This window comes from Strigops habroptila, chromosome 1 (genome assembly GCF_004027225.2).
Source record: "Strigops habroptila isolate Jane chromosome 1, bStrHab1.2.pri, whole genome shotgun sequence".
Classification (NCBI taxonomy): domain Eukaryota; kingdom Metazoa; phylum Chordata; class Aves; order Psittaciformes; family Psittacidae; genus Strigops; species Strigops habroptila.
The window spans coordinates 18,509,060-18,522,054 of NC_044277.2; the positions used below are offsets into that span (position 1 = coordinate 18,509,060).

The 12,995-nt window shown below is 38.7% G+C and overlaps 1 protein-coding gene across 1 annotated transcript in view; it reads left to right on the forward strand.

Annotated features, from left to right (window-relative positions):
* The window catches only part of ANGPT1 (angiopoietin 1), a 179,374-nt gene that overhangs the window by 102,132 nt on the left and 64,247 nt on the right, over positions 1 to 12,995 (forward strand). Inside the window, exon 5 of the mRNA XM_030506240.1 lies at positions 12,415 to 12,542. Coding sequence (XP_030362100.1) covers positions 12,415 to 12,542 — 128 coding nt within the window. The remainder of the gene's footprint in view (positions 1 to 12,414; positions 12,543 to 12,995) is intronic.

Here is a 12,995-nt window from a genome sequence, read left to right on the forward strand (position 1 = left end):
CACTTGATTAGTTTTCTTCTGAAGCACAGAAGCAAACAACATTAGATTTTTGGTAGATACGTAGAAGTTTCTGACCAACTTTGCCTGCAAGCTGTATGTCTCAGGTGGATCAAGTGTGCTCGAAACATGATTATAAGAAAAAAATGCATGAATGAAGCCACAGACATTTTATTCTGTCATGAAGTCCTACTTTGACCCCCAGAGATATCAAAGCAAACAGCTTCAGCTAAACTTTACAATATGTGTGCTCAAGAATACAGAAAACATCCATTTGCTCAGTTTCTCTCTACTTCCTCCTGCTTTAGAGATTTTATGAGCCAGCTGTTTCACTTTTTTTAGGACAACAATAATAGAAAATGTCCACCCACAATTCACAAAGCTCACTCATTATGAAGGTGCATTTCACATTTTAATCTGCCTTTATTTATATTTATAAAGATGGGGAAAAAATTAATCTTAATCTTGTATTTTGTGTCATGGAAGAGAAGAGGAGTCCTCTCACGCTTACTGTAGCTGAATGTAATTGAGCACATGGACTCACTGAGGTGGAAAGTGAGTGCTTCAGGGCTTCAGTCAGAGACCAGGTTCTCTTTGCACAGTTGTGTAGAATCATAGAATCATAGAATAGTTAGGGTTTGAAAGGACCTTAAGATCATCTAGTTCCAACCCCTCTTCCAGGGGCAGGGACACCTCGCACTAAACCATGTCACCCAAGGTTCTGTCCAACCTGGCCTTGAACACCGCCAGGGATAGGGCATTCACAACTCCCTTGGGCATCAGCTTTATTTTATTTTTCTTGTTTTATTCTTTTCAGGTGCTATGCATTTCCTGTTTCCCTTGGAGACTTCCTGTATTGATATGCATCTTCAGAGATGCTCAGAAAGCTCAAGTTAGATCTTTTGGGGGTCAGCCTCATCTGACCCACCTAACATTTACAGTATAGATGTAAAGTCCTGGTTTGGACTTCTTTAGAGTCAACAAAGGCACTTTTGTAAAGTGTGTTATCTTAGGGTGAGGTGAACTGCATCTGCAAATACCTTTTTTCTCCATATTATCTGTTAAAGGGTGATATTAGTTATTAGATATTAGTGATACGCTATTTATTTGATCAGTATCTACATTGAGACAGATTAATTTTATATACTTGTGTGTCTTTTTAACTATCTAAATAACTAACTAAGAATACTAATTCCAAGTTATCATGATTTTAAGATAAAAGTATTTTCATACCTTGCTCAGGCAAGAACACCTTAATTTACAAGTTATGCTGTGTAATAAAATGCCGCAAAGTATATTAGGTAGGATCAAGCCAGGCTGTGGTTTAATAGAGATTCTGTACTGAAATAACTCAATTTGAATGTGCAGCATCTGAAATTTATGTCGGAAAAATATTTAAATTCTTCAAAACAGAATTCGTGATTCCCATATTTTATCCCTATTAACTTGCTGATAGTCACAGGAGGTGGTTAATATTTGTTAGTGATGAAAAATGAATATTTGAAGTACATATATTTACATTTAAATTCTTGATAGTTAATATTAAAATCAATTACCCACCCTCATTCCTACAACATATGTCAGTGCCAAATCCCTCTTCACCCTGCTTTGTGAAAATGGTCACACTAAAGATATCCAGGTAGTATCAGTGTATATAAACCAACTAACAACACTGTCAGTGTCACCCAAATGACTTGTTAGTGAAAAATTTCTTTGTATGCATGCCACTCTTCAGCCGGAAACACTAAATGCACATTAGGGTGCCTATGTGGAGAAATATAAATCAATTAAAGAAATATGGACACTAGAAATATTGAACAAAGCCAGTGGCTTAATCTCTCTTGTAGCAGTTCGTGAAAGACTTCTTTAGTTCTCATCTCAGTGAATGGCTGGTTACTCAAAATTGCTGTCTCAAGCAGAAACTCTTAAGGAACTATATTGCAGCTGGATAATTAAGTATCTTTATCTCTTTGTAAATGGGGCATAAGGCATTCTATTTCAGCTCACTAATGAGGACCACTTCATGTTATTCTTAAGTGATGTCTTTCAAATGCACAGTGAATCGAAGTATTATTGTTGTTACCAGTCACTAAGGCTGAATTTATTGGGGAAAAAACCTTGATAACTGTTGATAATTTATTGGGTAGTAAAGAATTATGCCCTGGAGAGGATGAAAGCTCACTACATTAACATTTTCCAAGACCAAGTCAATTCCTGCAGCACTACAGGAGGGAAAATCTGCTTTAAATGGTTTATTTAATAAGTAGTTGGACAGCTTGAGTGCTTTTGCTGTGCAATTGTTTGCCTTTCTTACTTCAGACTCTTAGAGGGTGTGTGGGAGGGAAGAGTAATATTCTGTTAGCTGCTAAAACATTTCTTTCAATGTTAATGTGAGGCATTTAATTGGCTATACCTTTTCTCCTTCCTCCCCACCTTAAAATTATGGATCTGAAGTTCCATATGTAATGAACCTTGGTGTTCCTAATGAATCTGAGACTGGACTAGTTCCTACGCCGGTAGGATCATCGTAGCCCTAGTAACTGCATTTCAGTATGGCTGGGTAGTTATGCTGGATTGCACATCCCTTTGGGCCTCTCACGTGCACTCAGTGGTATGCATATAGCCATGAATGGCAGGAGGTTGCTGGCAAAGGGGTTGTTTTTGCTTTTGCTCCTTGGAAACAAAATCCTTGCACTTCTTCATCCAGTCTAGTGGTTGTAGGGTCACAGGATGAATCCGGTCATTGAGCTGCTCCAGTGGAATAATAAACCTGTATAACAAACAAAGAAACAAACATCAACAAGACAATGAAGAAAGCAAACAAAAACTCCAAGCCTGCACCTCCTCCACCTTACTCCTCCTCTCCCTGGACCCAAAACACTTTCTGCCACATCTCTTATTAGCTGATTCATTCTGTGGCTATGAGACAGTCTACAACCAACAGAAATAGGAAGAGCAGCACCGCTGCTTTAAGTGACACCCTGCCATTCCACTGGGTTTTGGGTTATGACTAAGTCCTTCCTTAGACAGTAAAGATGTGTGTGTATATAAGTATACACATATTTACTCATGCTGTCATAAACTCTGAACACTTAAGTGAAGGCTGGCATTTTCCATTCCAGTCATTCAGCAGGTAAGCGAGCATGAGGAAAGAATTTGAGAGTTCTATTTTCTCCACCTTCTAAAATACCTATGTAAGTTCAAACTAAGCTCCCAAGGAAATCTTGAATGAAAGACACAGGAGATGATACTTGCCTATTAGTGATCAAAATGAAAATAGTTTTTTGGAAATTATTACAAAGGAACCAAATGGAAATCAGAAAAAAAATATACCACAGTGTAATTCACGATGTGCTTAAATACTGTGTAAAATATTGGAGCCCACATCTCAAAATAAAAAACAAACAACCCTCAAAACAAAACAGAAAACCAAAAAACAAAAGGAAAAAACTACACAGATGATCAAATATGTGAAGTAGCATTCATTAAGCACGTCTGTGCTACTTCAGGTAATGTAAAAGATAATAAAAGGAGAATGCAGTAGAAATTGTAGAATGCTTGTAGAGCATGGATGCAGAATTACTGACACTTTCAGCTGAGAATAAAGGTTCACCAGCTGAAATGCACTTATTAAAAGTTTAACAATGGGAGACTGTCCTTCACATGGCGTATGTAGAGAGTTCCTTGGTATAGGACACTGAATGATTAAAATTCATGTGGCTTCAAAAAAGCAACTGGAGAAATTCATAGAAGATTTTTTTTTTCAGAGGCTATTAAATATACAGGTATTATATCTGGCAGAGGAAGTGCCTAAGCTGTAAATTCCTGGATATGCTTGTTTGCTTTTACGCTGTTCTCCAGTCATCTGCTTTGGACATCTGTCCCTAATGAAGAATCCTTTTTGGGCCAGGTGTTAGCCCTGCCCTTGCAAAACCTTAGGTTCCTCCTAGGGTGGGAAAGGCCTAAAGGAAAAAGAAAATAAGGAGAAAATAAGTAATTATGAGGGCACAAGCAAAGAAGAAAACAGAAGAGCAGAGAAGATAAAAAGATCAAGTCTGGTGAGGAAGCCCCATAACTCCTAAGGCCTCTGATGCTAGAAATGAGACATTGGAGAATCTGAAGTAGCAACGTAACTTGGTATAGCCACTCTCATAACTGTACTGGGGATTAATGGGAGCCTTGACAATACAGTTTTATAATTAGAATCCTCAAATTTACAATCTATATACTTGACTATGGAGCAATAGTTCCCAGAACAGAAATATTTTATTCCAGTATGTCAAAATGAACTACTTTTTTTTTTTTCAATTTGCGTTTGGCCAGCTCTTTTTTGTCAGATTCAGAGCAATCTCACAAAGAAATATTACTTTGAAAGTAATGTTGGTGAATTTTTCTGGAAGGAAAATAAATGTCCAAACTCCAGTCATAAACTTTCTCTAACCCCTTGATAAACAAATGTGAGTACATAAACATGCACAAGCAATGACTTATTTGAGAAGACTGCTGGACTCCAAGACACCCACCTCTCTCCACGCCTTTTTTTACAATGACGTTCAGACTTTTTGTAGATAAAAATAAAACATAGTATTAATACAGGAGGAGATAAAGTAGACAGAGAAAGCTTTGAATCATGTGCCGGTAGTTTGTCTTTATAATAATTTAGAATTGGATACTAAGTACATGTAAGTTAACATTTAAAACTTCTACTTAACTAGCTAGATGCATAAAAAGTTCCTTATGTTTTACCAGTAACAAGTAACTTCAATATTTTTTAATTTCATACATCTCAATGGATTATAATTTTCTGATTCTTTTTCACATTGGCTCTATTGTGTGATGGTGGTGGCTTTAATAATCCAGAAATACTTTTTGGAGAGGAAAAACGCGTAGTATGTATTATGTACCTGAACAAACTAGAATCCAGAAAATGCACTTTTCAAGTCCTTTCTGACACAGACACAAATGTGCTCTTACATGGCTATCATTCTACTCTGTAGGCAGCACTGTGGTTATCTGGAAACCATATCTGACTTGAAGTCAGCCTCCAGGTTTGTACCATTCCCTGTGGTTTGTGTAACATTTGCAGCGCAACTGTGTTGTCACGGGGTTGTCTTGTTGCACAGAATAGTTGGACGTCACTGCCAGCTATTAGGTTGCAGTTTAATGTTTGTTCTCAAGTGGAGGTTGGTATATGCAAGACTAGGCCACTGAAACAGCAGATTATACCTCTGGCCATAAATCAGCAAAATCTGAGTGGCTGTAACGCTTTGCATATTTTTCCTTCTCAAAGCAAAAATAATCTTCACCCTTTCTCTGTCAGATCTGTTTGTGGTTCCTGCTGCTAAGACTGGGAACATATATACATGTGTGGGCCATGATCCAGGCCTCTTCACTGAGAATACTTGACAGACATCCTTTTGATAACATTAGCAAACTGTTCCTCGCTTGATTCTTTGTGAGCCAGACACTATTTGCCATCATAACCGGAATTGTGGTGGTGTACAGCAGCTGCACCCAAGTGGCTGGGAAAGAGGTCAGAGATACAGAGTCTCCTGTAGAAATGTAGGATTCCTAACAATGCATCTGGAACCCTGACAAGATAAAGGCAAAATTTATTTGCATTGTGGTTTCAGACAGAAACTGCCATTTGGTGGTCCTTGAATGACCCTGTCCTGGAATGCTACAGCTGTAGGTAAAACCCATCAATTTACAACCTTCTCCTTTCTGATTTTTTAGAAGTTGCTCATCTGGGGACAGATATTTTCACCTCAGATGCTTTTGATAGAGCAGCTAAAATTTAGGTCAATTATATTTGCCAATATGGAGAGAGACTTTTCCTTTCTGGCTTCAAAAGCATGAAGATTTTTTGTAAGTGTCTTTTGGTATGTATAGTGATTATTAAGTCCTATAAGAAAATCAGAATAATGTAAGTAAAACATTAAAACAATGAAAATATAATAATTCAATAAGACACTACAGAAATCTCTGCATATCTGTCCAAATAAGTCGCTATCATGAAAACAAAAAACCCAACAGCTGCCTTTTATTTGCTGGCAGTATCACTGAAGGACATAAGACTCTCGTGATTAACTCAGCCTCAACTGATTTCACAAACATGACAGTACAGATCTTAAATAATTTAGTAAATATGAATGCGATTTTATTGATTCAGTCAACATAATGAACTGCAGTTTAACATTCTTTCTTTCTTACAAACTGCACTATTCATTCACCCAGTATCTGGCGGGAACTTGAAAAGCAATGAAATAACCACTTCATTTTCTCAAAAGTAATCAGAAAGTCTCAATTTAAAAATCAAGTTTATTATTTTTAAGTATTTTTTCTAGTAAAGATGCGATTAGATAATTTTCATACAGCTGGGAGAAAAATAGATATTGTATTTTTTAAATTTCATATTACAAAGAGGAGAACTCCAGATTACTAAATACTTCAGAATCTATTTAGTCTTAGTAGCCAATTTGCATTTCTTTAGGCCCAGGCAGAAAAGCAGACATCCTCCATTTGTGATAGCTCTTAGGAACTACTAAACTCATTTACTATTGACTTCTTTTCATAACTGACAGCAGAAAAATAGTCTCACCATACACAAAGGTATACACAACTAACAATCAGTTAAGGGATTTCCCTGGCTACTCTTTTGGGAAAAAGCCCTACATAGAATCATAGAATAGTAAGGGTTGGAAAGGACCTTAAGATCATCTAGTTCCAACCCCCCTGTCATGGGCAGGGACACCTCGTACTAAACCATGTGGCCCAAGGCTCTGTCCAACCTGGCCTTGAACACCGCCAGGGATAGGGCATTCACAACTTCCTTGGGCAACCCATTCCAGTGCCTCACCACCCTCACAGTAAAGAACTTCTTCCTTCTATCTAACCTAAACTTCCCCTGTTTAAGTTTGAAGCCATTACCCCTTGTCCTACCACTACAGTTCCTAATGAAGGGTCCCTCTCCAGCATCCTTATAGACCCCCCTCAGATATTGGAAGGCTGCTATGAGGTCTGCACGCAGTCTTCTCTTCTCTTCTCCAGGCTGAACATCTTTGAACTCTCTTATTTGCAAGTGGCAGAAATCCTTTCTAAGAAATCTGAAGAGGCTACAATCTCAGGTACCCACACTGGCTTTGTACTGAAGGTTAATACCCTGTTAGTATGAGTAGCAGAACAGCTGGGCAGACTTGTACAGGGCATTGAGGAAAAGAAACAGCTGAAAGACTGATAACTGAAACAAATAATTCATAAAGTAGCGAAACACAGGTATCGTAGCCCAAGGAGAAAGTTATTAGGCTAAAAATTCACTAGAAAACTTTTGGAAGTTCAGTGAAAGAACTTAATTTTTCTTGTTAATTCTGTTCAGAAAAGCAGGATTTTCCATATAGGCATCATTGCTTCAAAGGAGCATGAATTCACCACCAGTTTCTTCATCCAGAAAAGGCAATTGAAAATACTTCCGGGGTCCAAATTTTGGCTAAGCATGAGGTTTAAAAAATTATAATTTTTTTTCTTGGCGTAGGCTTATTTTTTTCTTCAGGTACATAAAACTTTGGCATAAGCATTGTGTTTGAAAACAGCACAACTAACATTAGAAATCTGTGTAAAGTCAGTTAAGATCTTGAAGGTGAACAAAGAAATGTAATGGTTACATATTTTGTTTTAGAACTACTTTTTTAAGCCTTGTTATTTTTTATTTTTTTTATTTACACATCTACCATATGTGAGCCAATGCATCATTCAGATGCATTAAGAACCTGAACGTGCACAAGTCCATGGGACCTGATGAAATCCGTCCACGGGTCCTGAAGGAGCTGGCGAATGAAGTTGCTAAACCACTGTCCATCATATTCGAAAAATCCTGGCAGTCAGGTGAAGTTCCCGATGACTGGAAGAAGGGCAATATAACCCCCATTTTCAAGAAGGGGAAGGTGGAAGACCTGGGGAACTACAGACCACTCAGTCTCACCTCTGTGCCTGGCAAAATCTTGGAACAGTTTCTCCTGAAAAACATGCTAAGGCACATGAAAAACAACGAGGTGGTTGGTGACAGCCAACATGGCTTCACTAAGGGGAAATCCTGCCTGACCAATTTGGTGGCCTTCTATGATGGAGCCACGGAACTGATGGACAGGGGCAGAGCAGTTGACGTCATCTACCTGGACTTGTGCAAAGCGTTCGACACTGTCCTGCATGACATCCTTGTCTCTAAATTGGAGAGACATCAATTTGATAGATGGACCACTCAGTGGATAAAAAACTGGCTCAATGGCCACACGCAAAGAGTTGTGGTAAATGGCTTGGTGTCCAGTTGGAAACCTGTGACGAGTGGTGTCCCTCAGGGATCGGTGTTGGGACCGGTCCTGTTCAACATCTTTGTCGGCAACATGGACAGTGGGATTGAGTGCGCCCTCAGCAAGTTTTCCGACAACACCAAGCTGTGTGGTTCTGTTGATACGCTGGAGGGAAGGGATGCCATCCAGAGGGACCTTGATACGCTTGTGAGGTGGGCCGATGCCAACCTTATGAAGTTTAACCAAGCCAAGTGCAAGGTCCTATACCTGGGTTGGGGCAATTCCAGGCACTGCTACAGGTTGGGCGGAGAAGAGATTCTGAGCAGCCCTGTGGAGAAGGACTTGGGGGTGTTGGTTGGCGAGAAGCTTAACATGAGCCGGCAGCATGCGCTTGCAGCCCAGAAAGCCAACCGTATCCTGGGCTGCATCAAAAGAAGCGTGACCAGCAGGTCGAAGGAGGTGATCCTGCCCCTCTACTCTGCTCTCGTGAGACCTCACTTGGAGTATTGTGTACAGTTCTGGTGTCCTCAACAGAAGAAGGACATGGAGCTGTTGGAGCGAGTCCAGAAGGGGATCGTAAGGATGATAAGAGGGCTGGAGCACCTCCCATATGAAGAGAGGCTGAGAGAGTTGGGGCTGTTCAGCCTGGAGAAGAGAAGACTGCGTGGAGACCTCATAGCAGCCTTCCAGTATCTGAAAGGGGCCTACAAGGATGCTGGGGAGGGACTCTTCCTTAGGGACTGTAGTGGTAGGACAAGGGGTAATGGCTTCAAACTTAAACAGGAGAAGTTTAGATTAGATATAAGGAAGAAGTTCTTTACTGTGAGGGTGGTGAAGCACTGGAATGGATTGCCCAGGGAGGTTGTGGATGCTCCATCCCTGGCGGTGTTCGAGGCCAGGTTGGACAGAGCCTTGGGCCACGTGGTTTAGTGCGCGGTGTCCCTGCCCATGGCATTGGGGTTGGAACTAGATGATCTTAAGGTCCTTTCCAACCCTTACTATTCTATGATTCTATGATTCAGGAACTTCACTTGATGTATAAAGGATTTAAGGTCTATGTAATGTTATAGAAAAAACAGTCTGGAGCTATAATGGGCAGAAGTAGTTTGGAAATTGTATGGAATATTAAGTTATAAAAACAACAGGAAACCTTAGAAAAAACGTATTTTGCCCTAAAAGAACTTTACCAGTAACATTCCTGAGCATTAATTTTCTGATAACTTTGGGTTGTTCTTGCAAAGTACAGTCTGATGTATTAAGAAAAACTAAACTTTGTGCTGCTTATGCTTAACGTACCGTGCTGCAATCTGTAATAGTTCAGCTCCTTCACAAGAAGTTGAGCTGAGCTTCCAGCTGGGAGCACCAGCTCCTAAGAGAGGGATGAGAGGCACTCAAGGAAAGCCATCTTCTCTTGGCTACAGGGGTTCACTGAATAAAACCTAGTGCTGTGAAAAAAGGATATTGGTTGCTTAGTCTGTAGGAAACTAACACACCTGCTGTCTGTGATCTCAGGTATTTCAGCTGTTTGATACTGAGAGGAGGGCTGGAAGGAACCAGGCATATCTATGGGCATCCATCTGTCCTTGTCACATTCATCTCATAGCAATGGCAGTTTTATTGTGGGTTTTTTCTAGTCTTTAAACATGAGAAAAAAAATATTTTTGAGTATGCTTCCCAGAGATCCATTTTCTTAGAAAAAACATTTTCAAATCTAATTCTAATGACTCTGAAATTAAAATCTTACCTTGCTTAAAATTTAAATAATATGAACTTTAAGGTATAGTCATTCTTTTTTTTTTTTGTCTAACTTTCAGTTAAAAAGGAACCAAATTCAGATTTCCTTGATTGACTGTTAAGTAGTTATTTCCAAGTGGTTTTCAATGAGTGTATAACAGTTAAATAGAGGTAAGATAACCTCTCTACATATAGATATTAAGTAATAAATACTTTAAGACTCAAGGAAATGAACATTCTCCCTATGCATAAGTAAATATATTTTTTAGACAGGAGATACTTATGTCTGCAGTTGAAACAACAGCATTAGAGAAAATCAGGCCAGGAAGAATGGATCTAATATATAGCCCCCTGAAATCAATGAGAAGCTTTGCTTTAACTCCTCTAGGCTTTGGCTCCAGCCCCAAGTAATTATTCAAGTTGGACTCTGGCCACTGATACTAACACCATCTGCTTACAGAAAAGTACTATGGAGTCTTTAATTAACACAAATCTTGAAGGCCTCAGTTCTGTCTTATGCATAAAATGACACCTTTGTGTCATTAACCTACTGTTAATGGGTACTTACTTTGCTGAGGACCTCATTCCCTGCCACCTCATGGAAAGAATGTCATCTACTGCATTGCTAGCACTACCTTTTCCAAATATGGCCAATTTTCAGAGCCATGGATTTTCCAATTGAAGTTCGTATGCGAATATATGAACCAGGTTTGATTTTTATTTATGGTGTTGGATAAAAATAATAATATGCAGCAAATACATGGAAAGGAAAGTCTAAGAGGTTGTTTTGTTTTGTTTTGTTTTGTTCTATTGTTAAACTCAGATTTTAAAAGAACAAAATAAAACACATAAATGGAAAAAAAGAATATTATATCTCTAAAATTCTGACCTAGAGAGCAGGATAGCCTTACAAGTCAGAATTTGTTTTCTCACTATTTTTCTGTTTTCACCTTTTTACAAAATCATCAAGGTAAAACTCTTAACCTTCATTTTCCTCAGTTTCCCCATCTGTGAAATGGTATTAATGCCAGTTGATTTTCCAGTTGGCAGAAATTTGCCACCCTAAAATACTGCTTTGCCATGTTCAAAGTGGAGATAATATATCAATCTGCAAAACCTTGGCACTATTGCATACGATCTTATGGCCCACATAATCCCACATGTTACGCAAGGCTGTTTCTTTTTTGCACACCATTGTCATTAAGCACGAGTTTTGCAGCACAAGCTACTTCATTGAAAGTGAGTAAGTCATAGTCCCTTTTGTACCTATAACTCATGCTTTCAAACTAAAAATGAGAAAGATGTGTCTGTCACCAGATGATGAGTGTGTCTGGAGAACTTAAATATTGTTTCCTTATTGTAGGGATTAATGCAGTGCTAGCCAGGGCCCTGCACAGCACTTAAGGACATGTTCAATTTTAAGAATCTGAGTAGACTGATGGATTTCAATACGAATACTGATGTGCTTAAAGTATGTGTTGTTGGAATGAAGTCATATCCTTCAGTACCGTGTGGGGTCACACTACTTTTGTTTGTGAAAGTGAAGGAACATATTCAAATGTTACCCCTTCTACAGGGAATCTCTGGGTTCTTCAAGACTGGGATGCTCAAACATCTTACCTTCCTGATTTCTCAACCCAGATTCATACATGTGGTCTTTCTGCAATACAGTATCAAGGTCTTCACTGGTGTTCTAATATTAATTGTTCTCCTGTTCTGGGCCAAAAACGAATTAAATAAGTTATGGCTCTAAACAGCTGACTTCAGTAGCGCTGATTTTTCTTCTTTTTCCCACTGATTGTATCTAGCAACTTTCATGAATATAGATGTGAAAATAATTAAATAATTTTCTGAAAAAATAAGTAAACAACTTAAGCAAAACAGGTCCCTTGCCCCAAGTAGGTAGGCTGCTCAAACGGCAGTACCTCATGAAGGAAGGCACAAGCTCTCTCCTTCCACAGTTCTACATTGCTGCCTTAGATGAGCATCTGTGTCAGATAGCAAAACTGAAGAAGTTTTCCACCTCCATGTGCCATCTCTGGGGCATTCTTTTGCAACTTCCCAGGTATAGCTTGGGTCAGAGGCACAGACCTTTGCACTCAGAAGGCATGTGCTGTGTTCACCTCTCTATGTAGACAGAATACTCTGCCCATCTATTTACATCATGACTTAATTTCTGCTGGTGCCTACTCTGCTGTCTTCCTGCAAGTTTTGTACTAGTTCTTTAATAGAATTTAACAAATGCACTGCTTAACAACCACAGTACAATTATTAGTGTGTATGTTTAAAAGGAATACAGTGTGCAAAAGTGGACTTCCTTGATATAGAAATGCTTAAGATTGCTATTGTAACTTACTGTGGTTTTTTGTTCCTTTTGCAGTTTTACTAAAAAATGCAAAAAAGGAAGAAGAAAAGCCTTTCAGAGACTGTGCAGATGTATACCAATCTGGTTTCAACAAAAGTGGGGTCTATACTATTTATATTAACAATGTGTCAGATCCTAAAAAGGTAAATACTTGTTTTATTTTCTTATTTGTTAATGTGATGTTGCTTAGCCTTAAAGGAACATTTGGAGCCTTTATTGAAGTTCTTATTCTGCAAAATATTGTATTGGTATAAATAACCAGGCTATATTTGATCTTGAAAAAAATACATTAGAGTGAAGAAAATTATAAACTATTATTCCAGACATTCTTCTTTCTTGCTGACAGAGAATCCTTCCTAAGTTCCAACATACACTTAATAACTGACTCATTTTCTCCCACTTGGCAGGTTCACTTGCACCAGACTATGGCTGCAAACAAATCTACAATAAAATTTAGAAGAGAATTAGTAAAGTGCTATAATAAGGAAGATGACGTGAGGGATTATCTGGTAGCACAAGGAGAGAAATAACAGAATGAGTAGTTTTTAAAGACAAAGATTTAAAAAAAAAACCCTGTTTCTCTTGTAGGGAGCAGG